At 56.5% G+C, this 27,565-nt stretch overlaps 13 protein-coding genes and 2 non-coding genes across 15 annotated transcripts; 8 read left to right on the top strand and 7 right to left on the bottom strand.

The window, feature by feature from the left end:
- Window positions 1-232: 232 nt before the first annotated feature.
- Window positions 233-616, top strand: ATEG_00785 (uncharacterized protein; the record flags this gene model as incomplete). The annotated part of the gene is made up of 1 exon (XM_001210871.1): window positions 233-616. One exon carries the CDS (start codon window positions 233-235, stop codon window positions 614-616), a length of 384 nt encoding a protein of 127 aa, XP_001210871.1.
- A 75-nt stretch (window positions 617-691) lies between these two features.
- ATEG_00784 (WD repeat protein) lies at window positions 692-2,166 on the bottom strand (the record flags this gene model as incomplete). The annotated part of the gene is made up of 2 exons (XM_001210870.1): window positions 692-1,883; window positions 1,931-2,166. The coding sequence occupies 2 exons, from the start codon at window positions 2,164-2,166 to the stop codon at window positions 692-694; spliced, it is 1,428 nt and encodes a 475-aa protein (XP_001210870.1).
- Window positions 2,167-2,414: 248 nt separating this feature from the next.
- Window positions 2,415-2,488, bottom strand: ATEG_10485. The gene has a single exon. It is a non-coding gene; the product is annotated as a tRNA-Val (tRNA).
- A 939-nt stretch (window positions 2,489-3,427) lies between these two features.
- ATEG_00783 (uncharacterized protein) lies at window positions 3,428-5,678 on the top strand (the record flags this gene model as incomplete). The annotated part of the gene is made up of 3 exons (XM_001210869.1): window positions 3,428-3,584; window positions 3,651-4,534; window positions 4,587-5,678. 3 exons carry the CDS (start codon window positions 3,428-3,430, stop codon window positions 5,676-5,678), a joined length of 2,133 nt encoding a protein of 710 aa, XP_001210869.1.
- A 279-nt stretch (window positions 5,679-5,957) lies between these two features.
- Window positions 5,958-6,031, top strand: ATEG_10488. Its single transcript has one exon. It is a non-coding gene; the product is annotated as a tRNA-Val (tRNA).
- A 451-nt stretch (window positions 6,032-6,482) lies between these two features.
- Window positions 6,483-8,685, top strand: ATEG_00782 (HET domain-containing protein; the record flags this gene model as incomplete). Its single annotated transcript, XM_001210868.1, has 2 exons — window positions 6,483-8,217; window positions 8,270-8,685. The coding sequence occupies 2 exons, from the start codon at window positions 6,483-6,485 to the stop codon at window positions 8,683-8,685; spliced, it is 2,151 nt and encodes a 716-aa protein (XP_001210868.1).
- A 400-nt stretch (window positions 8,686-9,085) lies between these two features.
- ATEG_00781 (fungal specific transcription factor domain-containing protein) lies at window positions 9,086-10,867 on the bottom strand (the record flags this gene model as incomplete). Its single annotated transcript, XM_001210867.1, has 1 exon — window positions 9,086-10,867. One exon carries the CDS (start codon window positions 10,865-10,867, stop codon window positions 9,086-9,088), a length of 1,782 nt encoding a protein of 593 aa, XP_001210867.1.
- A 529-nt stretch (window positions 10,868-11,396) lies between these two features.
- On the bottom strand, window positions 11,397-12,459 carry ATEG_00780 (aromatic alcohol reductase; the record flags this gene model as incomplete). The annotated part of the gene is made up of 3 exons (XM_001210866.1): window positions 11,397-11,742; window positions 11,822-12,188; window positions 12,240-12,459. 3 exons carry the CDS (start codon window positions 12,457-12,459, stop codon window positions 11,397-11,399), a joined length of 933 nt encoding a protein of 310 aa, XP_001210866.1.
- Window positions 12,460-13,160: 701 nt separating this feature from the next.
- Window positions 13,161-14,477, top strand: ATEG_00779 (uncharacterized protein; the record flags this gene model as incomplete). The annotated part of the gene is made up of 1 exon (XM_001210865.1): window positions 13,161-14,477. The coding sequence occupies one exon, from the start codon at window positions 13,161-13,163 to the stop codon at window positions 14,475-14,477; it is 1,317 nt and encodes a 438-aa protein (XP_001210865.1).
- A 546-nt stretch (window positions 14,478-15,023) lies between these two features.
- Window positions 15,024-16,358, top strand: ATEG_00778 (uncharacterized protein; the record flags this gene model as incomplete). Its single annotated transcript, XM_001210864.1, has 2 exons — window positions 15,024-15,082; window positions 15,134-16,358. The coding sequence occupies 2 exons, from the start codon at window positions 15,024-15,026 to the stop codon at window positions 16,356-16,358; spliced, it is 1,284 nt and encodes a 427-aa protein (XP_001210864.1).
- A 1,353-nt stretch (window positions 16,359-17,711) lies between these two features.
- On the top strand, window positions 17,712-18,431 carry ATEG_00777 (uncharacterized protein; the record flags this gene model as incomplete). The annotated part of the gene is made up of 1 exon (XM_001210863.1): window positions 17,712-18,431. The coding sequence occupies one exon, from the start codon at window positions 17,712-17,714 to the stop codon at window positions 18,429-18,431; it is 720 nt and encodes a 239-aa protein (XP_001210863.1).
- A 581-nt stretch (window positions 18,432-19,012) lies between these two features.
- On the top strand, window positions 19,013-20,145 carry ATEG_00776 (uncharacterized protein; the record flags this gene model as incomplete). The annotated part of the gene is made up of 2 exons (XM_001210862.1): window positions 19,013-19,760; window positions 19,829-20,145. 2 exons carry the CDS (start codon window positions 19,013-19,015, stop codon window positions 20,143-20,145), a joined length of 1,065 nt encoding a protein of 354 aa, XP_001210862.1.
- Window positions 20,146-20,352: 207 nt separating this feature from the next.
- Window positions 20,353-21,015, bottom strand: ATEG_00775 (putative secretory component protein shr3; the record flags this gene model as incomplete). Its single annotated transcript, XM_001210861.1, has 3 exons — window positions 20,353-20,469; window positions 20,566-20,918; window positions 20,970-21,015. 3 exons carry the CDS (start codon window positions 21,013-21,015, stop codon window positions 20,353-20,355), a joined length of 516 nt encoding a protein of 171 aa, XP_001210861.1.
- A 268-nt stretch (window positions 21,016-21,283) lies between these two features.
- On the bottom strand, window positions 21,284-23,616 carry rim8 (pH response protein PalF; the record flags this gene model as incomplete). The annotated part of the gene is made up of 3 exons (XM_001210860.1): window positions 21,284-22,633; window positions 22,797-23,087; window positions 23,143-23,616. 3 exons carry the CDS (start codon window positions 23,614-23,616, stop codon window positions 21,284-21,286), a joined length of 2,115 nt encoding a protein of 704 aa, XP_001210860.1.
- Window positions 23,617-24,440: 824 nt separating this feature from the next.
- ATEG_00773 (putative GAJ protein) lies at window positions 24,441-27,167 on the bottom strand (the record flags this gene model as incomplete). The annotated part of the gene is made up of 6 exons (XM_001210859.1): window positions 24,441-25,118; window positions 25,515-25,690; window positions 25,741-26,529; window positions 26,579-26,745; window positions 26,796-27,001; window positions 27,051-27,167. The coding sequence occupies 6 exons, from the start codon at window positions 27,165-27,167 to the stop codon at window positions 24,441-24,443; spliced, it is 2,133 nt and encodes a 710-aa protein (XP_001210859.1).
- Window positions 27,168-27,565: the final 398 nt, after the last annotated feature.

Genomic DNA, 27,565 nt, shown 5'->3' with positions numbered 1-27,565 from the left:
ATAACATGGACTGGTTATGGTCCGCAGTCTCCACTGGGTTGCCTGTTCAATACAATGCGCCATCGGATCTGATATCATACTCCCATCATCAACACTGACAAGCGGTGACATCAGACCCAGCCATAGGTATAAGTACAATTGATCGCAACAACACCACAACACATTCTCCTAACCAACTCTCCATTACTCCAAACTGTGTGCATCTACTACACTATACAATAACTACATCAAAATGTCCAACTCCCACAAAGGCGGCTCCCTCTCCGACATGGCCCCCGAGGGCACCTCCATCCCCAACGACGCCGGCATCCAGAATACCATCCCCTCCGTCCCGCGTCCGGACCAGCTGTCCGAGAGCTCCCACTTCGACTTCGACGGCGTCTCGCAGCCCTCGACTGCCTTCGCGGCTGACAACGCCACCGACATGCCGCGCGGGCCACGCGACATGGGTCCGACCGGAGAAGTCGTCACCGGCACGGGGCACACGTTCCCCGCGGAGGGAGAGACGAAGCGCAATGAGATCGGGGCGAACTGGCCCGGGGCGAAGGGACATGTTCGCGATCTGAAGCATTCGAATAAGAACCGGGGTGCGTATGATCGGTTTGCGGAGGAGTAAGGTTGGAACTTGGGAATGAACTTGCATGTATTATATCGAATGAATGAATGAATGGTCGTATGCATAGTGTCGATGTCAGCCTCGCATAAATCCCTGGTAGATCTCGTCCAGCACGTCGCGCTTGCGTTTCCGCTCCGCCAGCTCCGCCTCCTCGGCTTCGTCTGGCTCGCCGTCCGGCTCGCGCGACACCCACGCGCGGACGGTCCCATCGCCATGCGCGGAGAACATCTCGAGGCCCTCGCCGGCGGCGCCGTTCCCGCGCCAGGCCAGCGCGTTGATGCGCGCGGCGCTCAGCGCGCTGGGCCGGCCGCGGAAGTTCTGGCGGCTGGTCATGAGTCCCGGGACCTTGAGGCGTTTGACGAAGACGCCCTCGCGCAGCTCGCACATGAAGATCTCGCCGCGGTCGTCGCGCTCGTTGAAGTTGGGCCACAGGAGGGTCTCGTGGCCGGGGGCCATGACGCCGCGCGGGAGCAGGAGGGGCGCGCGTTCAGTGCGCTGCGTGGACACGCTGTTGCGGATGCGCGGGCCGAAATGTACGAGCGTGTTGGCGCCGGTTGAGGCGTCCCAGACGCGGATGCGGGCGTCCTGGCCGGCGGTCACGAGGTGCGTGCCGGTTGGGGTCCAGCGCACGCCGGTGACGGCGCCGTTGTGTGCGCGCGCGGCGGGTGAGTACGCTGGGCGGCTTGTGTAGGGCTGGGGTGCGGTACGCGGGGCGACGAGGCCGACGGCGTCGTCCATGTCGAGGGCGGCGATGGCGGAGTTGTGGCCGCCACGGCGAATGTCGAAGAGGATGACGCGGTTGTCGGTGGAGGCGGAGGCGAGGATGTGCGGTTGGTGCGGCGCCCAGGCGACGGAGAGCACGGAGGAGGTGTGGCCGGGGAGGCCGTGGGTGGAGAGACCGGAGCGGAGGTCGAGGAGTCGGACGGGCTTTTCGGAGGTGCCGACGGCGATGAGGAGGGGCGACGCCGGGTGGGAGGAGAAGGAGTGCGTGTAGGGCGTGCAGTCCAGCTGGAAGGTGTGGACTGGAGTGATGGCGCCGGGAGCCAAGGCGGAGAGCTTGAGGGTGCCATCATGCGATGTCGTCAGGATGGTGGACGGAGTGGGATCAAAGGGATAGATGGAGACGGAGGTGATGGCATGCGTATGGGCGTCTGGGTGCGACGGCTTGTTGACGGATGCTATAGACCGGTGGATGTGGTCTAGCTCGGACGTTCTCGTCTCAAGATCCCAGAGATGGATGGAAGGGTCGGCGCCTCCAGAGACCATGCTAGTCTGGTTAGCGATAGGTATGCGGTTGTATCGGAGTGCGCTTACAATCGGCCCTCATGCTGGTCAATTGCGAGGACATTCACGCCGGATTTATGGGCGAGGATGTCCTCATCGGCGGGGAGCTCTGCATCGTCTCCATCTGGAGGCTCTTCAGTCCGCAGGCTGGAGAAGCGAATGCCAGGTGCAGGCTCTAGGTTATGGACCAGACGGGTGGTCTGGGCGACGTGGAAGGAGTGGGGAGAGATAGACCCAAGGGTCCTGTTGAGGAGATATGAATTCATTCATTTGAAGGTTGAAGTTGGAGGGAGAATCAAACTGAAGGTGAAGTCGAAGTAGAAGATGCGAGGGGTTCAGCTGACCGCCCAACACGGTTAGCACAGGATCTACAGCGCATTGCATGTACTCCTACATAATTATAAGGCATCTCATCTGTCGATATTATTGCAGTGAGGGAAAAACAAATGTAACTACAGTAGCATCGATAGAATGTGTGTATTCAGAAGATATACAAAAATCGCAAAAAAGATATTGACCAGTGCCGGGCTCGATCCGGCGACCTCATCGGTGTTAACGATGCGAGATAACCAGCTACTCCAACCGGCCAATTGTTGTGATACTGCTCAATTTTCGGATTTATGATCCTACCTAAATTTTCCATAGATTTACCTACCTCACGTACCAGTGAACTGCAATCTGTCAGTAGGGAGACTTTTGGCTGACTTCGTAGTCCATGAATATGCAAGGGGGTATGTGAGCAATCCGGATTTACTACAGGAGGCGACTCGTGGCCCACCTGATGGAGGTAGGTGCAGATATATATATTTTCAGTCCCATCGTGTCCCATGAGCCGCATCCACTGATTAGCCCCAAGGCACCTCGATGGAACACACCGAACAGTGTTCACAAACCACCGCCATGGGGATCCTAGCAAGAGACTCCCAATCTCCACTTGCGTTGGATGTCCACGATGGTCCCTCCATGCCCAGCTTGGCTCACCTCCCGTAGGCTACAGATAGCTAGCTGCGTACGTCCCTCAAACCAGCAGTTGATGGTCATGGCCACACCGTCAGTATAAGCTGTGAACTGATTCACTCGACAAATTATAATAATGGCGACGCACCCATAGATTTGACCAACCGGATAATCTTGTCACATGGGACAGAAGATGCATGCGTACTAACGCTATGCGATGTGCACACTCGTCGGGTTTGGGAGTAGGTAGCAGGTAGGTAGCTGGCCTGCTTTTTGGAACAAATTCATCCGTGCCATGCTACAAGAGAAAAACCCCCGCCTTCGTCACTTCCACTCTTTTGTTTGCTTACCATGAGATATTCAAACCCCGGCCCCTCCATTTCTCATCCCAGTCTCTCTACCCACCAACCCCTCAGAAACACCAACCCAGGTACACTCGCAAGGGAGCATTCATCATGATAGGTAATATTTACTCAACCACGATGTGAATTGCAGCCATCTCATACATTCTGGCAGCGGTCTAGAGAGTGCATGCCAGTCCAATCATCAAGCGACGACATTGGCACCATCATGCAGAGCATAAACAAAGTCACCACGCGCGACTATCCCTACCGCTTCTTTGGGGACCTTTGGCTTGAATCTCCGGAGGACCATCTCAGTAAGGATGAGTTGTCTCGTCTAATGGTCCTTAAGCCTCTCATCGGTGACTTGGAGAATCGAACTCAGGGTAAGACCTTATGACTCTGTCACCAAAACAACCATATCAGGTAGCTAACTCCACAACACGCGACAGGCTCATTACACGATATACACGACACGTTCTCGCACTTTGCCATACGTGAAACAGAAGCATGGGAGAGGCTCGGAGCAGAAAGGTCTCCAAGACTACTGGTACAACCCAGCGGCAATGTTGATGCTGTCGTTGCCTGTCACCTTCACAATCCGACCTTTTACGTGAAGGACCCATACCGTCAAGAGACAGAAGCCAAGTCAAATCCTACGATACAGCAAATCAACCAAGCTGGTTTTTCGTCCCAAAACTGTTTTATCTTCGATCACATCTGTCGCTGCGACAGAACAGAAGACGTGTTGCTGTTCTACACTGACGAGATGCTTGAGATCCACGAAGACTTCATGCTCTCTCTGAGGAGACAAATGGGTGCTAAAGTCGAGATATGCTGGGGACGACATGTGCGCGAAAGAATGAAAAAGCTTGTCAACCTGGTTCCCTTCAAACTCTGGGGTCGGTTCCAAGATGTGGAACTGTACCTAGAATTAGAGGACCAGAGACTCATAAGATTCGTCATCTTTGTGGCACACCCACAGTTCTTCTTTTATCATGGGTTCTTTACGGAGAAGGGAGTTCGTTTCAGGGCAACGACTGCAAGAAAGCAAGACCTATACCTAAATGTGGCTAGCAAGCTGGGTGGCATAGCAATCACGCAGGGTTTCTATGAAACCATCCATCGTCCTGCGCTTTATGGGCAGTTTACCCGCGAGCATAGGGAAATCGTCAACCGGCTAGAAGCCGATGCCGATACTCAGCTAAAAAAGGCATTCCCACAGAAATACTATCAGCTTGAATCGGCAATGGAAATACACGGCAAGGAAACCTGCGATGGGGCGCTCACGCAAAAATCTTTATCACAACTGATAAGAGGGGACACCATACAAGAAGTATGTGCCCCCACGAAGCCTCATGGACGGTTCACCGCTGATACCTAAACAGGAACTACGGAGATCTCACAGGATCTGCAATATGACTCGAACTTTCCTCGAGGTTGCCGGACAAGTCCTCGTAGGTAGCACGGATATTCGCAATACAACCCAGCTTCAACTTCTGTCGGAGCATCCGTCAGATTGGGACAATATTTCAGAGTGGCATGAGATCCCGGATTCACTCGTTAAATGGATCCAACAACAGGCTGGCCTTCAGATTGACCAGAAGCCGATTTCGTCCAAAGGCGAGCTTCTGACAGCGTTCCACCTTTTGTCGCCTGCCAATTACGGACAGCGTAACGAGTCCCTTATGCGTGCCATAGTCAAGGTTGGGATCTGGTACATTGCCAGGGCGCAAAAGAAAAGGCACGAGAGTGTTACGGATCTGATCATTCCCGGTGCGAGCCCTTACGACATTGTGCGTAGAAAATGCTCAAAATGTGGCGAAAGAGTTCTTGACGACGCCTTTGCTTCCTACGCAAAGGAAGACCCGAAGAAGTACGTCATTTGGTATCGCCTACATGGATGTGGCCGTCCATCCTGCAGTTCTGCTATCGAGGGTACCTATTTCGCAAACCTCATCCCGCTGGACCCGAACCAGGGCTACAAAGTCGCAACACGCCGGAGCCTCCAGTGTGCGCGATCGGCAAACTGGGACGAATACCTGCTGCGTCTATCGGAGGATGAGCGAAGAGCCACGCAGAAGGAGGTCCAGACCCGCTGCGGAAACTGTGGGACTGAAAAATACCTCGATAGGAAACCCAGATGGACTGCCGAGACACCTTCAAGGTACGTCATCCCGGTTCGGGGATGCAGGGTCTGCAAGAAGCGGTTCTGTTCGTTTGTTCCGGCGGACACAAAGATTGCCACCATATCAAAGGCTTCACTGAGCAAGAAATGGAGAGATCTCAAGCAAGCTGGCATCGACCCAATCGATTACCCGCGCAGGCCAGAGATATTATGGTCACACAAATCACACCTAACAAAGCGCAAGGAGTTGGAAAGGGAAAGAGACCTGATTTTGGCTAGTGAGGAGTCTAAATTATTGAGTCAAGAGCCGAAGAAGAGGAACTTCAACTCCAAAAGAAGGCTGAAGCCTTAGGCAGTTGTCGACATAGGAAGATTGTGCAGACCCGGTGCCGTCCCCCGCCCGATCCCCTACCAATTATGCTAGAGAATACTGGAAATATTCCTGGGCTCTGGGAGGAAAGAAAAGATAAGTTGAGGTTATTAGGCAGACTGAAAATTTATGAGTATGTGGTTGATTCTAGCCAGTGGTGACAATAGGTCAAATTCTTGGTCGTTTTGATGTACTCCGTAGGTTGCTTAAAAGTGTGGATTGGTTTGTGTAGTCAAAAAAGCTTGACTAGCATCAACAATTGGCCGGTTGGAGTAGCTGGTTATCTCGCATCGTTAACACCGATGAGGTCGCCGGATCGAGCCCGGCACTGGTCAATATCTTTTTTATTTTTATATCCTTCCCTTGACACTATTCCGACGTACCTGTATTCTCTTTTTTACAATCAGCTGGGCAAATCGTGCCCACGCCGCCGATTCACCGTGGTCTAATATGCGTGGGAAGGACGCAGATGTAGACACACACCTCGTACATCCCACCACGCCCAAACCGTAGTCCCGAAGTATACCCATTCCGAGAAAGTACTGTGTACTCCATTCTCGTCGAACTGCTATCGTAGTTCGATGTAATGGGCCACCCAGAACCAATCCAGATGATAAGCGCCACAAGGCTGTCGAACGGGTATTCGATATCAATATGCCCTGGTCCCTGCCTCAGCCACGCGGGGTTATCACACTCAACACGAGGTGGTCGACACGATGCGATATCTCAGCCTTCTGATTAAGATGGTTCCTTCTGCATGATCAGCTATCCTAGACCGACATCAACATGGAGACTTATCGCTACTCCAAGCTAAACAAAGATGAAATCCGGCTGGTCGATCTCCATCCCGGGTCGGTCTCTGACAGGATCAAGATAAGCATCTCACATATACCTCTCCCTCCCTCTACTCACAATACAACACGGCCTGTCAGCTTGAACGAACTTGAAAAGACCCTTCCCCCTAAATGGTCCATCTTCGAGACGACAGACAGGCAGATCCTCTTCTACTTCGAAGACGCCAACGACAACTGGAAGTCTTCCTGGGAACATCCAGACCCAACCGTGGACCTCTGTCCGTACCAAATTCCAATCAGAGAGCCAAAGCTGTTCCATTACGAGGCTCTATCGTATACCTGGGGCGAAGGCCACGGCAGTGAAACAGCGTACCTGGTGTCGCCGAGCTCACCCCACGACACGCAGCTGCGAATAGGCTCGAATCTGGCACTCGCCCTGCGACATCTCCGCTTCGAGGACCGGCCCCGAGCGCTCTGGGTGGATGCGATCTGCATCAACCAGGAGGATCTCTCCGAGAGAGAACAGCAGGTGCAGCGCATGTCCACTATATTTCGGGAGGCGGACCGCGTGGTTGTCTGGTTGGGCCCCGAGTCCACCGATAGCCATCTAGCTATGCAGCGCCTCGATTTCATCGGGAGACAGGTCGTGAATACCATGGACAACTGGAACATCTCGTCTCCCGAAACGGTCGCACCCGACTGGTGCTACTTCCGCTACGCGATACCATACAGCACGGCGGAGTGGACGGCCATCAACGCGTTCATCCACCGAGACTGGTTCAGCCGTGTGTGGGTAGTGCAGGAGATCCAGCTGGCCACTGACGCAGTCCTGCAGTGTGGGTTTGCCCAGATGTCGTGGTCACATTTCCGCCGCGCAGTCATTCTCCTCTGGGGAAAACAAGACCCGTGTCCATGCCTGTCCCGCCACAGGCTGTCGTTCATCGAGCGGCTGGCCAACGTTGTCCAGGCTGATACCCCGATCTACCACCGGTTCCATCTCACAGCCGGAAGAGGCTGCGCAGACCCCCGGGACCGGATATATGGCGCCCTTGGTCTGTTCCCGGATGACTTTCAGCTCAAGGTCAGCCCGCAGTATTCCTTGCCCGTAGGAGATGTTTATCTCGCCTTTGTTCGCGCCCATGTCGAGCATGTCCAACGCCTAGAGCTTCTCAAGAACTGTCAGCTGCACGGCCGAACAACCGACGCCCCATCTTGGGTTCCTGATTTCTCGAGCAAGTTCCCCACCCTTAAGGGCGCAGAGTGGCAATTCGTGTCGGGATACGCAGCATGTGATGTGAGGTTTGAAGGAAGCACCCTGAGCGTCCTCGGGGTCCATTCGGCCACTGTTCGCACGGTCACTCCTCCAATCCCAAATTACCGATCAGAGAGCGACCCAAGCACCTTCCTCGATTCCGTCATGGCAATCCAAGAACTCATCCGCGCTAACTTCGTAAGTACCATGGGAGACTGCGTTGTACCCGATAATGCTGCACGAGCGATGACGGGAAACTACCTCGCCGACCGGTTCCCGGAGAACAACGTCCTCACGTTGGAGCAGTGGAAGGAACACCTGCGCAGCCCCACTGTCTTTGGAGATAGTATAACCAGCGAAAACGAAGGGGATCTCCCTTTTCAAGAGGAGTTCGCCCTCGGCTTTCTCCTTGGCAGAGTCTACCTAAGCGCTGATGAGGGCTATGTAGCACTTGGGCCTCCTGGCACGGAACCAGGTATTCTTCTGTGAATTAGACAGATTCACTGCAGTCCTTCTAACAGCCGCAGGGGATCAGATAGTCAGTCTGCTTGGGTGCGACTCGCCTATGGTGCTACGCAGAGTGCCGCACGGCGGCTTTTTAGTCGTGGGAGAATGCCTTATGCCCGAGCTGAGCGACTCGCGGGACTTTCTCGGGCCTTTACCTTCGCCCTGGCGAGTCCAGTATTTCATCGGCCCATCAGACAGGTACGGAGTCTATCGTTATAGCAACGCCGAGACTGGGGATTTGTACGACCAGGATCCCAGAACGGTGGGTGCATCAGACTGGCAGTTAGAGACGGTCAACAGGACCGGGGACGATCCGGTCACGTTTAGGACCTTTCGCAACACGGTGAGTGGAGATACAGTAAAGTCTGATCCTTGCTTGACCCCGGAGGCGCTGCGAAAGCGTGGAGTATTGCTCGAGTGGTTTGTATTGGTTTGATATTCGTAGGCTTGTATTAGAGAGGGTACCCCGGAAGAATGTGTTATCCGGAAATGGCAGAGTCCACGAAATCTAGCAATTCCCAGACTGCTAGTTGATATTCAGGATATAAGCGGCGCGATATGTAATTGCCGTGGCTTCAACCAAAGCTCCATCAGCGGCGAAGACAGAATAACACTCGGCGTTTGCATACCAAGTGATACACCTCTTCAGCAGAGATGGCTGCTCATAATTGCAAGCACGGAGTGACTTCATATTCTCATCAGAGCTCATATCTCTTGCTCGCCGCGTCGATGAGGACAGACCGCTTGACTCTGTTATGGCAAGCCTTTCCCAAGGCATCTGGCACGCAATGGCCCTTTTCATGAATGGATATGATTGCTGTAGGGTAGCGTAAGGATCAAACAACCCCGTTCATATCCAGATAAGAACCATTCATGAACCCAAACAGCAAATCCACATCCGGGTTGAAATCATGGAGCATTAGATTCTCCGGATCGTGCCCAACACCGAAGTCCAAGCCAGGAAGCATCTGAAAGTCAAAATTCATATCCACCGGAAACGGGTCTTGGACGTTAGCATCATCTCGTGAACTGTCAGTATCCATTCCATTCGCTTCCATCAATCGTCGAATGATCCTCGCCGGAGTCGACACTCCGCAATTTGGCACCGCCAACTCATCCAAACACCGCAAACACACTGTCAGCGGCGACGACGCCTCTTTGCGTCGCGTGCTCTCCCGGATCGCAGGGTTGCGCGCGTGAATTGTGCACGCCACGTAGACAGCGTAGCTGAGCAGGTAGTTGGCGCGACGCAGCGAGTATGCCGAGCGATATGCGAGCGCCAGACTGGTGATGTTGCGCGCAGCGGTGAGACAGCGTTCCCAGGAGTCGGAGGCGGGCTGGCTGGCGCCGATGAACGGGCGGTGTAGAAGGATCACAAGGGCGTTGTATGTTGTCAGGAGAATGATGATGTTTGGCGCGGCGACGGTGGCTGAGCTGGGTGCGGTGGGATCGTCGGCCCAGGGCTCGAAGCGCAGCGCCGGCGGTAGTTTGAGATACCACGTCGTGAGTCGGCGGTCTATCTGTGCAAGGTGTTTTCGGGCCCTGGGTCCAGTTGCGCTGACCATGTAGAACCGGTCGATAATGCTGGTCATGATTTTGGAGAGAGAGCAGAGCTGTTGGAAGACGGAGACGGAGTGGATGCGGGTCGGACGGAAGGAGAGAGGGCTGTGGGTGGGAGGATTGAGTGGATCGACGTACGGCGTCCATAGCTCATTTTCCTCAAAGGTGTCCATGAAGTCCCGCGAGACGTGGGCATCGCGGAGTTGGATAGTGAAGGGGCGGCCGAGATAGAGACTTTGCAGTTTGTCGCAGATGAAAGCCGCCCAGAACACGCGCCGACGCACCTCGATATCCTCAGCGCTGCTACCAGCAATTTCCTTGCAGTCCAGATGCAGCCCGAGATCATGGACCATGCGCAAGGCAAAGCCGGTATACAGCCAGCCCTTGGAGGTCTGTCCCCAGGCGTTGAAGGTGCTTCCCAGCATGATCAGGCCGGCGATGGTGGGGATACTGGAGTGGGTGAGGAGGGACTCTTCCGCGATGATCTGATCGCAGCGTTCGAAGAAGCGCTTGCCCGCAGTTTCCGGACGATGGGGGTCGGCGCGGACGTCCAGACGCTCGGAGAACTTGCTTGAGCAGGCGAAGACGGCGTTCAACAGAAACTCGGAGCAGTAGGGACCGCCGTGCAGCAGGTCGCGCATGAAGGCCGGACGATACGTGAGCAGGAAGGTGTGATGCTGGCGATTCCAATGAAGGTCGAGTAGATGCATGGCGAGCTCAGCGGGGATACCCGCGATGGTGGGCAACACGCGCAGGTCGTGTTCTTTCTGTCGCTGCAGGGCTGCCTCGGCGATCAGCTGGTACCGGTCTGGTTCAGCTCTTATCCGGGGGCTGGACTGGGCATCGTCGGTGGGACTACGGGCATGCAATGCAGACGTGAGCCCGAAGATGCCCACAGTTCCGCATTCATCGCGCGAGAGAAAGGTGGTCGGATCGTACTCCTCATCCGAGGTAGAGTCGTGGCATTCATCGAGGGTCTTTTCGACAACGGATGAACTGGACCCGACACGCTCTTGCGACGAGCCATAAGGGCGATTGGCATCGCCCGCGGATGCCATGGAACTGGGAATGTGGAGGGAGCCATTGGCCTGGATGGTGACGGAGTTGAGGATCTCGTCGCGAACAGAAGAGTCGGCCTGTTTCAAAGCGACCAGGACATTCTCCACGGCCCGTCGCTGTGTATGGGCCGCATTGATCAGAGCCTTTGATGGTCTGTCGTGTGGTTAGCTGTGTTCACGAGAAAGCAGGGGAATGGGTTGAATACCTCTGCCGCGGGGGTTCAACGAGATAAACACAGTGGCGATGATGGCGCTGACATGATCCACAGGTCGGTTTGGCCGTGTCGCACTTGATTTTCCGAGCGCGACAGAACTGACATGACCGATTGGAAGGCTTCATGGGGACGTGGACGCAGCGACGTTGTTGGAGGAGCACAACAGGCCGAGGAGGAAAGAAGCGGAGGAAGAAGTTCCGTCGGAGCACGTGCGGGGGAAGCCCTAGCGGAGGATGACGTTCCGCCCAGTATACAGAATAGTGAGCATAAGGCATGTACGAAATCAACATCATTCCTCATTCTCATGCACAACATTAAGCTAACTGAGCCTGAATCGACCCCCGAACCAAATCCTCCAGACTGTCAGTATCCACCGCCCCGATATCCTCATTATCCCGACGCTCATACAGCGTTCCTCCCTCGGTCCAGATGCGCCGCAAGGTGTACAACGTAGCCAGAGGATTCCCTTTCTCCCAAGCCTCCTCCTCGAGATGACGCAGCTCGTCCAGAGGAGTGTACTCCACCGACCAAGAGCTGTTAGTTTGCTTTTCGAACTCCGCCAGGATCTCCCGCGGACTCGTCGTGAACGAGTTCAGCTTCAGAGCACGGTTGCGCGACACATCCCAGTGGGTGAGGGTATGCACGACGAATTTCCCAACACTGTTGATCTTAGCATGAACTGCACAGCGCAGGCGTGACCGCAGCGGCGGATGTAGACAGGGAAAACAGAGAAACATACTCAGGCCGACTACTCAAACTAATGCGTCCGTTCCCATCGCCCAGCAACACCGCACGTTTCGCAGCCACATGGAAGGTACCGACTTTGGGGTCCGGCGAGCGGCCGATGTAGAAGGGAAAGTCGCCATACGGACCGGTCACCACATACGCGTACTCAAGCTTGTCTTGGACCTCGCGCAGCGCGGCCCGCACCTTCAGCTTTTGCTGATGGGGCTTCTCGTGCTGCGACGCGGGGCTGTATTCGATATCGGTGCCATACTCGGAGGGGATAAAGCGCTTGACCTGGGGACTCTCTGCGGCCAGCTGGATGAGCGGAATCTGGGCGGCGATGGCACCACGGCCGAGAGCGGAAACGACCGTATCGATACCTGCATAGTTAGGATGATCAGACTTTCTCTGAGTCGAGTGTCGCTACGCACCAGCAAAAGCGGCCTTCACATCGTCCGGGTTGGCAATATCGCCGGTGATAATTTCCACGCCAGCTTTCTTCAAAGCCTCGATCTGCTCGGACTTGGTTGCGACGGTGTTGGGGCTAGTAAACACGGCGATGCGGCCGAAGGAGTCCTTTGCGGCGACAATGGCATCAATGATGAACTGACCGATTGCGCCGGTGGCGCCAAACATGAGTAGATTCGACATGGCGATGTTCCTGAGGGGAGTGGTAGAGCAGAGGAAGATGGAAGAATATCAGATTGTCATGTCATTCATTAATAATGCCGACCCCCACGCACCCCGCAGTGGGGATGCTTCACGGAGATAAAGCCGAGATGTATACCACAGGACACTACACTATAAATACGCGGAGTGAGAGTCTCCGTGCATCCGTACATGAGCATTGTATAGTGTATAGCGTGTAGTGTTGGGTGTTGGTGTGCAGATGCAGATGCAGGTGCAGATGTGCACTTAATAATCGCAAGACGGAGCATCAGTCTCCGTCAAGCTTCCCCGCGAACAGCTCTCTACCTCTATATAAACAACTTCTTCCCATCGACACTCACTCACTACACCAACCACTTCAATTCCTCTCATCCTATACCTCCACCTCCATCTACACAACCATCATGTCCCTCCCAACAGAATGCGACGTCCTCGTCGTAGGCAGCGGCAACGCAGGCTTCTCCGCCGCCATCTCGGCCGCACAATCCGGCGCCGGCTCCGTCGTCCTGATCGATAAATGCCCCGAAGAATGGGCTGGCGGCAACTCCTACTTCACAGCGGGCGCCTACCGCGCCGTGCACGGGGGCCTGGCGGATCTCCTCCCGATCGTCAACAACGTGGACGAGCAGCTGGCGCAGCGCATCGACCTCGACCCATACACAGAAGCCGACTTTGCCAACGACATGCAGCGCATCTGCATGGGGCGGTCGGACCCGGCGCTCAGCCGCACGCTCATCACCGAGTCCAACGCAGCCGTCAAATGGCTCGCCGCCAACGGCGTGCGCTTCCAGCTGTCCTTCAACCGGCAGGCCTACGAAGTCGACGGCCGCTACAAATTCTGGGGCGGGATGGCACTGAAGACGCAGGATGGCGGAAAGGGCCTGATCGCCGACCACCGCGCCGCTGCGCGCCGCCACGGCGTCGTCGTCTGCTGGCAGACAGCGCTGACAGGCGTGCGTCTCCACGACCCGCGGCCACGCAGCGCCCAGCGCCGCGTGTCAGCGACAGTCATCCACCACGGCGAGACACGCACCATCGCAGCGCATGCACTCGTCTTCGCGGCTGGCGGCTTCGAGGCCAGCCCGCGCCACCGGTGCCAGTTCCTCGGGCCCGGCTGGGACCTGGCGCTGGTGCGCGGCACGCCCTACAACACGGGCGACTGTCTGGATCTGGCGCTGGGTGGGGAGCTGGGCGTGCGGCCGGCAGGCAACTGGTCGGGCTGCCACTCGGTGGCGTGGGACGCCAACGCGCCGGCGCACACGGGCGACCGCGAGGCGTCGAACGAGTTCACTAAGTCCGGGTACCCACTGGGGCTGATGATCAATGCGACGGGGCGGCGGTTTGTCGACGAGGGCGTCGACCTGCGCAACTACACGTATGCGCGGTTCGGGCGGGCCATCCTCCAGCAGCCGGACCAGATCGCCTTTCAGGTGTGGGATGCGCGCATGACGCCGTGGCTGCGCGCGGAAGAGTACCGCCCCGAGCGGGTCGAGCACATCACGGCCGACACGATTGAGGATCTAGCGGAGAAGTGTGCGCAGCGGGGGTTGCAGGACCGCGATGAGTTTGTGCGCACTGTGCGCGAGTATAACGAGGCTGTGGCGGCGCATCGACGGGAGCATCCCGATGCGAAGTGGGATCCTGCGACGCGGGATGGCCTCTCGACGCAGTCACGCATGAAGAAGCTGGAGATTGCCAAGTCGAACTGGGCGTTGCCGTTGGATCAGGGGCCGTTTTTGGCTGTCAAGGTCTCGTGCGGCATCACCTTTACGTTTGGCGGGCTGGCGGTCGACCCGCAGACGGTGCAGGTCATTCACGCGACGACGGGAGATATCATTCCGGGAGTGTTCTGCGTGGGCGAGATGATGGGCGGGCTGTTCTATAACAACTATCCGGGCGGCAGTGGGTTGACGTCCGGCGCAGTGTTTGGCCGTCGGGCCGGACGGGAGGCGGCCAAGGTGGCCATGAAGGCGAAGGGAGAGCGCGAGATGAAGTTGTAGAGCATTTATTGTTAGATAGACTGTACTGTACCATGCAATGGGCCATCTCATCTGTTCACACTAGAGTGTTGTCCTGGTTTCGGCCCAAGACCTAAAGACTTTTGCGGTACCACTTCCTCCTCTCACCCTTTGTCTCAGCCTCGTCAATACCTGCATACTAATGCTACCTGACTTTGTACCATATTCTCCCTCTATACAGAAAGAGACATGACGACCGTGACTGATCCTCGCACCACTCAACCGACTACCTGGCATTTTGTCCTGCACGGCGGGTGTACCGAGACTTGCCGTACCGAGACTTGCCCGGATGCTGATCGCCAGCGAGAAATCCGTCGCAGCCTTCACCAAGTCGCTGGTCAGATCACCGAGGCACTTGGCATGGGAGCCACCGCGAGGGAGGCCGTGGACCTGGCCGTATCTGCTCTGGAGGACTGCGCCCCATTCGATGCTGGACATGGGGTGGCTTTAAATGAAAACGGGGCCATTGTTCTCGACTCTTACGGCTAGCTGGCTGTTAGTGGTTCACCTGGAGGAGGGACGGGCAAGATGAATACTGCAATCTGCAGAGCAGGTCTCTATGTCGACGATCGCATCGGTGTCCTCTGGTTAGCCTTGCCCTGGCTTTGAGTGCCGTTACTCTGCTGACGACTCCACAGGAGTGGCGCTGAAGATGAAATCCTCAAGCAATCAGTTGCCCACACCGTCGCCCGACTGTACGCTGCTGGGTACAGCCTGCGTGACGCTGCTCGCCAGGCGGTGGACCTAATCTCGCGAGCGGGTGCACCTTGCGCGGTGGTGGCGGTAGACGCCTCTGGAAAGTCCGTTGTTGAGTCCAATGCACGGCACTTTCCCATCGCCCGGGGTTCGTCGTCCACAAGTCCCAAGATACTAATCCACCCAACCACGGTCCTGGTGCTTCCAACCCTCCAATTCTTTGAAGATAGTCATATGGTTATTGGAAATTCACGCTATCCATCGACTCGGGGACATATCGTGGCTGCTCTGAAGCTGGGCGCAAGCAACTTGTTCGCCCTGCCCCTGGATGACTTCTTGCATGTCATGAATGTCCTCCACGCCACTGCTGCAGTGCTTGGCGAGTACTACAAGGTCGAACGCTGCGCGCTGATCACCGAGGGTGCGAATAAGCTCTCCATTTGGCCCCTGCATGGGCTGAGCCGCGATTGGAAACCGGTCACCAGCGAAGTGAAGGAGTTCCACAGGACCTTCCCTGGATACGTGTCCTCGCATGATGGCCCCATGATGGCTTCGGCGCATTTGGATGAGATCTGCCACAAGATCCAATCTGTATCGGGACTGTCCCCACCCTTCGACAACCGCTTTGACGGTCCCGATGACGATGGGAATCTCTTTGCTCGAATTATTCGTGGCCAGTTACCGCAATGGCGGATTTGGGAGGACGAGGACCATGTCGCTTTTCTCACCCCGTTTGCTAATGCGGAAGGATTCACAGTCCTGGTGCCTCGGGCTCACCTCTCCAGCGACATCTTCGCCATCGAGCCCTTGTCCTACACCAATTTGATGAAGGCCGCGCACAAGGTAGCCGGTTTCCTGACGCAGGCCTTTGGCATCCAGCAGTGTGGCATGATCTTTGAAGGGTTTGAAATTGACTACGCCCATGTGAAGCTCATTCCCATCCACGCCGCCTCTGAGACAAGCGATGACCCCCTGGAAGCAGTCGAGCCTTTCCATGAGACGTACCAGGGCTATGTGAGCTCCCTCAGCGGGCCAATCACCCAGGACCTTCCGGCTCTCGGTCGCGCAGCCCAGGCTCTGCGGCGCCTGATGCCCACCGACATTTCGAACGCCCTGTCGACCTCGACCATCGTCCGAGCCCCAAAAGAACCTGAATATGGACATTAGAGAGCCAGATGCAGGCTGAAATTACTCCCATAGCATGCCAATATACGGTTAAATTGGGCGTCGGAGCGCCGGGACTGGGATGCTAAACGATGGCGCATGTTTCTTGTTTATACCGAGTTGAGGGTGCCCTAGATATTGTGGCTGCCTCCGTAGGCCTTATAAATCTAAAGATGCTTGCGATACAAGTGACGGGACATCTTTAACGGGAAAGTTCCGTTGTGAGCAACTTGACCAAGACGCGAAGGATGAACTTGTCAGCCCTAAGTGTCTCACCCCGTTGCGCAAGCCCAGGGCGACACTGCTCACATACTAGAGCCAGAAGGGCAGGCGTCGGGTGCTCGTAGATCCTTGCTCGGTATTTGCTCGGTAGGAACGCACTCCACGCTACGTACAACGAAGAGATCGGCAGCCCCCGCCAAATCCGTCCTGAAGAAGGCAGCCCAGCAGGACGAGACTCCAGCTGGACCAGAACAAGTCACCACAATGAGGGGTATCGGGGACATTCCACTTGCACCACCAGGCCCAGGCCCAGTGCGTGGAAGCGCCGACGAGATCCTGTAAGCGCCGAGTGACTCCTTCAGTCACTAGCGCCAAAACAAGCAGCGGGGACTGTCGAGCCAACAGCCAACGAGAAACACAATGCAATTCAGCAGATCCCACAGCAAACACGCATCTAAGCGACGACTCCGCAGGAGGTGGTCGAGGGCGAGCCGCCCCTAGGCCGCGATGAGGCCGTGCGCGTTAACGCTGGACGAACCAGGAGGGGCCAATGCCCCGGCCTGGTGATGGTCAGGGGTGGGGGAGAGTCGGCGGTTGTGACCAGACAGTTGCAAGAAGAGGGCGTTGGTCTGTTGGATGGTCGAGGAGGCTTGCTTCAGATGGCGCGCGCGAGCATCTGCTTGCTGCACGAGGATGGATATAAAGAGTGGCCGTCCCGAACATGTCGACGTCTGTTTCTCTCCCTCCCTCTCTGCAGAGGATTGCCCCTCCACCAGGTCGTCTCACTTGCATCTGTTTCAGGCCGACTGATCCGCAGATCTATCACCGTCAACGCCTGGGGAGCAGTCCTGATTCGTGGTGGATGCAGTGTCGAGTGAAGCCCTAAATCCCTGCCAACTCAAACCGCGCCGTACGTGTTTCATACCGTATCAGCTCTGCCTGCATAAATCACCTCTTCTTCTTCTCTTTCTTCATTCTTTAGTTCTCTCTTTTTCTCCTCTGCGGTTGAGAGAATTCGGTTCAAGTCTTGTTCTCTCGTAGTGTGCGGGAGTCGAGGGGTCCCTCTTTGTCTACACCATCTATACTACCTGCATCTACATCTGCACCCATCCATCCAACCAACCAACCGCCAAAATGCCGTCAATGAAACCCGTCCTTCATCCCCTCCAAACCCCCAAAACCATGACCTTCCCGTCAGAGCTACAGAGCGGCGCCAGCTCCAGTCTCTCCGACAACGTCAAGAGCGAAGACGCTCTGTCGACCCCTATCACGCCGCCCGCCGCCTATACCGAGTTCCTCAAGGCGTTGACCCCCGTCTTTGCGAGTCCCAACAGCGCCAGCGTGGATTTCTCCAAATTTACCTTTGACGGGGGACGCAGCAATAGCAATGGAAGCAGCAACACCAACGGTAACGGTGGCAGCGGCAGCGGCAGCACCAACACCAACAGGCCACCAGCCTACTCCCCAACATCCCAGCCCACCAGCGCAGTGAGCAGCACATTCAACTTCAACCCGGACGCCTCCATCCGATCGGCCACGGCGTCGTTGCCGCCGCCCGTACCGTGGGCGGCGTCTCGTCCGCGGCGCGATCCACGCAATCTGCGCTCGTTGCGCATTCCGCCGCCGCCGCCGTACTCGCCCACGATCGCGGCATCCCCGCGCAGTGCGACGACGATGCGGTCGCCTTACTCGCCGTCCGATTGGCAGCTGCGGTATCTGGAGGGGCCGCGCAGTGCGAGCGGACGGCTCAGTGTGCGACATGTGGTTACGCATACGGTTACGTATAAGCGGACGGAGTTGGAGGACCCGCCCAAAGGGAAGCGGAGAAAGACGCAGCATGAGAAGGAGGAGTAGTTCTTTTTTTTAGGGAAATGGTAGCGTGGTGTTTGGCGTTGGGTTTGCTATGTTTTGGTGCTATGGCTGGTATAGTTCGGATGGTTGGACTTGGACTTGGACTTGGACATGGTTATGGATATCGGTCGCTCTCTTTGTTTCCTATGTGATACTTTCTGTATGGATGATACGAGAACATGAAACAATAATACAGACTCGGCAGCTGAACTGTGACGACTGCGATGCTGAGCGCTTAGAGAGCGGGTGTGATTGGGTGGCTGCACATTCATCACAGTTATTTTTAGACGGAGGAAGATGGACAGTATTCTGCTTCTGTTTACTTCTTCACTGTCGTGTTCAACATGTTCCAATTCTTCTATCTCTGTTGAAATGTAGAAAGACAGAAGGAAGGTAGAGGATAGAAGTAGACATTGTATAGGGTTGTTCGATTGTTCTATAGAGATTCTACAATATAAATAGCCCCGCCAAGATCTATAATTAGAACCCACGACCCCTCAACTCTTCTTTCTTTCTCTCCGTATACTCTTTCTCCCTCTTCTCCCCTCTACTCATCTCTCACCACAGCAAAAGAAAAGTCCAAAATGTCCTTCCCATTCACCCCCGACAGCGACTTCCTCGACACCCCCCGCCCCCAAAACTCCCAGCTGGCCATCTCCGCCCTGGCCCGCTTCGAGTTCGAAGCCGGCAAAGCCAACGATGGCACCAAAATCCTCATGATCGAATGGCACGACGACGACCTCCCCATCCAGCCGTCCACCGCCGGCCCCGGCTCCTGGCACGTCTCCTGGGAGGGCAAACAGGCCGTTCTACCGGCCGACGAACGCACCAGCGACAACACCCGACGCGTCTACTTTCTCCTCCCGCCGCACGCCACCATCCCGCCTGTCGTCACCCTCTCCTACGCCGCCCATCCTACAGACACCCCCAAGACAACGAAACCGACCTCGACGACGACAGACAACGCCATCCAGCTCAACCCCCTCCCCGCCATCTTCCCCCCGGAGCTGGGGGCGACCGGCCGCGCCGCCGGGAAGAAGGGCGTGCTGCACACCATCTGGGCCAAGAAGCGGCTGCAGAGCCTGGAGCAGGAGATCCGCGAGGAGTGTCGGCATAACGTCGAGGGCATCGCCCTGCACATGGCTCTGCAGGAGAAGGAGTGGATCGAGACGAATTTCGGCCTCGACAATAACAGCAACTCCAACAATGCGGCCCCGGTGCACGACCCGAGCTACCCCATGGGCCCGGCCACGCCCGTCTCGCCCACCAGCGGCGGGAAGCTCGGCGAGAAGCTGAAGGGGTTGAAGTTGCAGACGGGGTTGTCGACTGAAGGTATACCCTCCTTTTCATTCCTTTGTAGAACTACAATCGGCTTGATGGGGTAATGCTAATTGGGCCAGGGCAATCGCATTTCCTCTCCCCTCAGTCCCCCGACATGGCCGTCTCCTCGTTCACCTCGTTCCACCGGGTCGTCGCGCCCCCCGCCGCGCAGAATGACACTCCCGACCAGGTGCGCACCGTCGCGCACTATCCCCCGCAGGCGCTGCAGGCGCAGCAGGAGACGGCGCAGGCGGGCAGCGGGTTCGCGTCGATGAGCGGCATGGCGCGCACGTCGAGCGCCGACTCGGGCGAGGAGCTATTCGCCAAGGCGTTGAGTCCGCGGTCGCCGGATCTGCCGCGGAGTCCGTTCTCGTTTGCGCCGGAGGCGTTGAAGTAGCGGGGCTGCTTGGCGGATTGGTTCATGTCTTACGTATTCTATGATTATATGATATCCCAGCGACGATGTATATAGACACGACATACATACTTGGTCTCACGAGACGTCATTCTCATTCTCATACTCGTACTCCATTGCTCGTAAACATACACCATATATACCACACAGACCCCAACTCCCACACAAGAATCCAGAAGCAGCCCCAGATCAATTATTCTTCTTCTTCTGCTTCGACCCGGACGATGCAGCCCCTTCCCCAGCCGAAGCCTTATTCAAGCTCTCCCACTCCTGCGCATCCTTCCGCTCCGCATACCACTGCCCGGCCTGCAGCACCAACACGCCGACCAACACCAGCGCCAGGATCGTATTACTCGCCGACAGCACCTTGAGCGAGTCCTCACGCCCGAGGATCTGATCCACATCGTCCGGGTTATTCGCCAGCTCGTTGCCGTACTTCCCGTCCGAGACGAGGCGCAGCCCCTTGACGATGTTGGCAATGTACACGGTGATGCCGCACATGTAGAGCACCAGCGACGCGCCGTCGAACAGCATGTTGCTCTCGCTGGGGCGGTACAGCTTGGCGACGAGGCCGGCCAGTCCGAGGAAGATGACGATGTGCAGGATGCGGGGAATCAGCGGCGGCGAGGCGTGCAAGAACTGCAGGTGCGCCTCGAGGTAGTCATAATGCGAGGCGGGGGTCGGCGTGGTCGACCACAGGATCGGGTAGTCGTAGGGGAAGAGGGAGAAGATGATGCCGAGGAAGAAGCTGGTGGCTGTTGGTGGTTAGAGGAGGGGATCGTGGGGGTGGAGGTAACGGGACGTACGGCACACGATGAGAAAGGTCGCAAACGACCCGTTGCGGAAAGCCATGTTGATTCTGGAGTTGAGGGAGAGGGCGGAAGGAGAAGATAAAGAGAGAGGGAAGGATTCAGGGGAGATGAAGTCGACAAAGAGGCGTGTCGCCAAGAGAGTTACGTCTTACGTAAGAGATAGCCGATAACATCGTTATCAAGAACAGCGACTATGCTTCCTATGTACTCCGTATGTACATAGGTACCTATGCTCAAGCAAATGCAAATGGTATCTCCCTATGCAAGACATGAACCAAACAAACGCCCCGCCCAATGCCAACGCCGTCCTATCGCTGATACCGCGGTAACGCCTCATCGCCGTGTGCCGTCCCTCCCACCAGCTGGTGGTCGTCGTCGTCGTGGAACACCGGCGCACTGGGTCCGGCGCTCGACTCGCCGTGTCCGCCGCCGTCCATCTCGTCCGGCGCGCTGGCTTCCATCATCAGTCGCTGCCGCTCGAGCTCCTGCTTGTCGTCGACGGGCGCCGTCGCCGACTCGCCCAGCATCGCTGCACTGCTGCCCGGTACCACTGTCTGTACCGACTCGGCGGACATCACTGCCGGCGAAATGCCGTTCTGCGTCGGCGAAGGCACATGCTGGTAGTCCTGCAGGTGGTCGTCTTCCGGCAGCACCGGCGCCGTCGGCACCGCCATCTCCGCCGACGGGCCTGCTACAGCCTCATCTGGCGGCTGGCTAGGGAGAAGCGTCTGCTCCGCCTGTCGAAGACGGGCCTTCTCGTCTGCGGGCTCCTCCAGCTGCGGCGCAGAGACCATGTCACCCAGCGACTGGTAGGGCTGCTGCACGCCGTCCGCGTATTCTGAATAATAGGGCTCTTGGGGAAACCCGTACTCGTCCGGCGCGTAATGCTCCTCATCTGCGCTAATCGGCACACCAGACTCGGCCGGCCAGTTGTTCTCCCCGTCCAGGACCGGGGCTTCAATCGACGACGGCACGTCAGACCCCGCTGCCGTGGAGTCGGTGCGTTCGACGCGGTTCGCCCGCCGATGCGAGTCTCGCGTCCCGATTACCACCTCGAAGGCCACGGCGACCACGCCTTTCTCGCGCCGGATCTGGTCGGTGTCTAGGATGTTGCCCGCCCAGCTGGTGGTGATCGAGTTCGTGCTGGTATCCGGTGGGTTCAGCACCTGGCCGCTGGGCGAGAAATTGCTCCCGGACGAAACCATGTTGAACCGTGGCAGGAATCGCTCGGGCGACGTAAGTTTGCCGCGGAGATCTACCACCACTTCGACATAATACCGAAAGTTGATCATACTGCCGGGCGTGCGCGTGATGGTCGGGAAAGCATCTTCGGGAATGCGGATCGACGTCTTGACGACGGCCGTGAGATTCGTCGGATCAACCACCAACGGCGCAAAGGTTTGCGTCAGGTCTTTCCGGAAGACGCTACTCGTCCGACTGGTGCCGATCGTGAGGCCCCCCAGTCCTGTCCGAGAGCGGGGGTAGATATCTTCGTAAATGGGCTTCTTGCCCTCCGTTGTGCGCCCAATCGGGATCGACGGATGGAGATCGATGCGGCCCTGACGATACAAGGTGACGATAATACCGTGCGCACTGCGCACCTGCTTGCAGTGGTTGATGGTGATGACGATCGGAAGCGTGTCCCCCCGGTAGCACGCCTGCCCGTAAGACTTCGGCCTTGGCCGTGATGGTTTTGTCCCCCAGGGACGGCGTGATGCTCCGCGCTTCGCTATTTCGCATGCCCGTACTGGTCGAGGAGCTGGGGTCACTGGCGATTTGGAAACTCTGACTACTGTTACTGAGGTGGCTCGAGGAGCTCACATTGCTCGGGGCGGGACTCAGCGGGGGCCGAGTGTCGCCGCCATTGACCGACGTCCCTAGCGAGGCCGAGTCCGGTCCCGCATCGGACGACACGGACTTGCCTTTCGCCTTGGATTTGGAGCGTTTCGACACGGGTTCGAGGGTCACGACGCGCGCTTTGGGGGCGGGAAATGGAGCAATATCGATGTTTTCTAGTAGATTGACGCGTCGTCGGCAGGAGAGGGTCGGGTTCATTGTGGTCGGTTTGGTCAGGGTGGACGTAAGCATGTAGGAGATGGTTCCTCGTTCGAACTAGGTGGTGTTAGCCGATGCGAAAGAAGAAAGAAGGGGGGCATATCCAACGCACACTAATACTGCTGGGAAGCGCATACGGCGGGAACGACATTTCGAACCGGAACTTGTAGATTCCCTCCTTGAGACGACCCTCGCCGCAGAGGACGACCTCGTCCTCGAACAGGGTGGCCAAACCATTCCCCAAGTATTCCGCGCCCCGACGGCCCCGGCCTGGACCGAGGAACCCCATATCGGGCGCGACGTCCCCCGAGGGCATGGTGTTCTTGAAGACTTTGACATAGCCATGGAGACTGACAACGAGATGTGTGATGCGAACAGGACGGACGACGGTCAGGACTACGGTGCCCGTGATGGTGTCGCCGGGGAAATACGACCGCCACGGATCGTCGGGTTCGATGTAGTAATCGGCGATGCTGCGATTGCGTTGACCGAGTTGGGAGCGAAACCGAGACAGTAAGGATAAGGAGCTGCGATTCCGACCGAGCAGCGAGGAGGAGGGTTGAGAGGGGAGAGAGTTGACGGACATGACCCACAACCACGCCGCGCTTGATCCATACAAGATGGGGGGTTGTAGGATGTGACAGGTAGATTGCAGGAGAGGAGATGGAAGGAGGGAGCGATCCGGAATCAACGTCAGTCAAATCGATGGACCCTCGAGACCACGGGGGTGCGACGCAAGGGGTCGTAGATGGCAGTGCTGAAGAAAGGGAGGCCAATTGGGAGGTAACTGATAGCGTGACGGAATGGAGTCTGAGTTGGGCGGATCGAGGGGAATGGTATGGTATGGTATGCGATCGCAGAGATCGGAGAACGGCGGTGCGTCGGGTGTCTCCCCGAGTGTGGTCTGGCCGGTCGTTCAGCTGGATGATCGAGGAGAGATCGGATGAAGAGAGGAATCGAGGAGACTGAGCGAAGGAGATCGAAGAGGAAAGAGACCCGAGGATACGAGGAGAGAGTGAGAGTGAGAGTGGGTAAGAGGAGGATTAGGAGGCGAGATGACCGGCCCTCATATTTCTGTTGTCAGATGAGGGGGTAGAGGGAGTCGAGGGAGTAGAGAGGCGAGAAGAGAGGGTAGAAGGAATAGAAGAGAGAGGAATAGGACCGGAGGAAGATGAGAAAAGGATAGGTACGGAGAAGAGATGAGAAGAGAGGGAAACAGACAGACAGATGAAGATGGGGAAGAGAGCGGACGAGCCCAAACGGGATTTCGCGTGCCGCCAGTCAAGCTTCTTAGTTTGGTCCACTCTGATTATCAAGATCACGCTCCCTCCCACGTTGTACTTACTTCCACGGCAGTAACTTCCACGATCACTACACCCATACTATTCTACGCTTTACTCATGATGCTTTCTAGAAAATCTCGCGTAGTCCGCCCTCCTCCTCGTCATACTCCTCCCCATAACACTCTTCTTGTACCGCCCGAACCAGTGCGCGATCTTCCCCAGCCAACCGAGTCAGATACGCCTCCAATACGTAGACATTCTCCGTCCACCGCTGCGTCTCTGCCCGGAACTCTTCCGTCTGGCACCGCATCGACGCCACCGTGGTGCCTGTCGTAGTCCTCCACGCCAGCAAGCTGCTGCGAAGGCGGCGACATTCCTCCTCGACCGCCTCTCGTTGCTGCTGCTGCTGTTGCTGCTGTACGCGTCCCGCCTCGTTCCGATCCTCACGCCACAACGATTCTTCCTGTTCCTGAAGCCGTCGGCGTCGTGTCTCGACCTCCCCCACCACCCCCTCCCAGCGCGCCCGCACGCGATCCACCTCCCGCTGTAGCTGCGCCCGCTGACTCTCGCGCTGCCGTCGCTCGTCGTCGCCAAAGCACCAGTACCAATTGCCGCTGCCGATCTTTTCGCATCGGATCGCGTTCTCATCCACCAGCTCCTGGATGTACTCCTTCACCTGCATCCCGTTGATCGAAGCCACCGCCGGGAGCGTCTTCTCCAGCTCCTTGAGCGTGTGACAGGTGCCTGTTGACCGCAGGTGGGAGACGATCAAAGCTTGTTTGTCGCTTCGACTGAGTTTGGGCGGCTGCGCAATTCGGTTAGTGTTTCGAATCCTGGCTGTTTTGTGCTTTTCCGGTTGGACTGGGCGGGGGGAGGAGGCGTACCATGGTGAGTGGATTTAGTGTAAACTCAGTTGATTCGGAAAAGGGGGGTGTATTTTAGGTATCAATGGATGGAGATTGTTTTGTTATGAGAAGGAGAGGAGGATCGTGTAGGGTTGAGGTTGAGGTAGGAGGTTGATGATGTAGTGAGTTGAAGTTGAAGTTACCTGGGCATCCTCAGGCAGAACACCATCTACCCAACTAATAATACAAACAACATAAGATACCAAAACTCCAACTCTACCGGATCAAGAGACCTCTTCGATGTGCAGCGTATTCTTCAACTCCCGTGCCTTCTCCGTGCCTGCAACGCCACCCACAATCGCGTTCTCCCCGTCAAAGTACTTCGCAATCTCTTCCAGTGGCGTGTTGCGCGTCTCAATGTAGAAGAACCACACCACCGCCAACTCCACGCCCAGCCACACGCAGTAGAAGATGTAGTACTTCCACCCGATGTTCTCCAGCGCAATCGGGTTGACGTACTGGTTGAAGAACACTGCAGACCGTCAGTACAGAAAACTCGCATGACACACCAGGACCACTTACGAGCAGCATCAATGCAGAACCACATCACGGTCATTCCCTTGGCCCGGATGCTGTACGGAAGAATCTCCACCGTGTATCCCACCAGAAGACCCGACCACGCGATATTGTAGAACACATAGTACAGGTAAATCATCGCAATCACGGCATTGGCCGCGTTATGGTTGCCCGCGATGGCATACCGCGCCGAGCAAATCGTCCAGACAATGAAAGCCACCAGCATGCCCGCCGTCGAGACCAGGAAGAGCTTGCGCCGGCCGATCTTGTCCACAAAGAAACACATGGTCAGCGCCACAATCATGTTCATGATCTGGAGACAGCCATTGATCAAGTTCTGCTGAATGGAGCTAGTATATCCGATCGAGTTCAGAATCTTGGCAATATAGTAAGACACCAGGCCGTTGCCAGACCACTGCGAGAAAAATCCAGCAGTAATGCAGATGATCAGACGGTGCCGGTTGCCCTTGGTGCGGACCAGCTCCATCCAGCTGTTGCTCTCAAATTCCTTCTCGAGGCGGATAGTCTCCTTGATCTCATGCATCTCCAGCTGAACAACCTCGTCCTGTTGGTTTCCATTCGCGTGACAGTCGGCCAGCACCTTTAGTGCCTGCTCATCCTTACCCTTGTAGATCAGGAAACGGGGCGACTCGGGCACGAACCAGACGAAGATGATCTGGACAACCGATGGCGCAGCCTGGACAACAGTCGGTGCTCTCCAGGACCAGTTACTATCGATGTTGTTGGTGCCAAAAGTCAACCAAGCGGCGACGATCGCGCCCAAGTACCACGTGGCTATCACGAGTTAGTGGTCATTATGGGAATCGTCGTAGCCAGTCCTTACTGTTGTAGATGGTAGTAAAGATGGCACGATGCTGGGTGTGCACCAGTTCAGTGATCAGTAATGGAGAAGCTCCATGAGCGATAGCGACTCCGAATCCGATCAAAAACCGTGCAGCCAGGAACATGCCATAATTGGCACTGACGCTCTGGAGAACGACACCCAGGATCCTAATACTGTCAGCACGGTGTACCCCGAGGCAATGACTCTAACAACTTACATGATGAGACAACCAATCAAGATGCCCATTCTCCGTCCTAGGATATCAGCCGTATAGGGCACAGCGGGCAACGCCGCAAGCGAGCCAAGAGACATGATTGCGTTGAGAATGCCCAACTTTGAGCCTTCGGGGTGGTTGAAGTACGCTTGCCAGTGCGGAAGAGTCTGCAATCCGTTCATCATCGACCCATCGTAGCCATTGGTCGCCTACAGGGGATCAGTGATGACCATGACGTGAATTGTCGAAGATACATACCGCAGTCAAGACAACCAGCATCAGACAAATGTAGGTCTTTCTCATCCCCGGATCCTTATACCAGGTCACCTTGGGGAACTGCCGACCGGCAAGTTCAAAGGTAGAAGACGAAGGCATGGCGAATACAGGTGTGTGTGATATCCCCTCTGGTTGCAGGCAATCTCTCACTTAGCATCGATTCTGGGCTCTCACAGAATCGAACGATCATCGTCGGTGGGACGGGCGATCTTAAGAACAACCGTCGATGAGGGCAACCGTCTACAACGGCAAGTGTCTACGTGCTTTCAACCGGTTATTTTCCCAGCGATTAAGCCTGTTCAAGCAAACAGCCCCGGCTGGGTCCAAATGCTCTAGGCACCGCTGTCTGGTGTGGATAAACCAATGCCAACGGGGGGGAGACTCGCGGTGGAGAATTGCCTATCAAGGCACGACCGACCCATCTCGTTTCAGTCCCCGGACAACCCTAGGATAAATCCATATCCAAAGAGGTCAAAGGCGAACCACCGGGCCATACA

Source organism: Aspergillus terreus, genomic scaffold (assembly GCF_000149615.1).
Source record: "Aspergillus terreus NIH2624 scaffold_1 genomic scaffold, whole genome shotgun sequence".
In the NCBI taxonomy this organism is placed as follows: domain Eukaryota; kingdom Fungi; phylum Ascomycota; class Eurotiomycetes; order Eurotiales; family Aspergillaceae; genus Aspergillus; species Aspergillus terreus.
The sequence above is the reverse complement of the archived record's forward strand: the minus strand, read 5'-3'. Positions and strand labels throughout refer to the sequence as shown.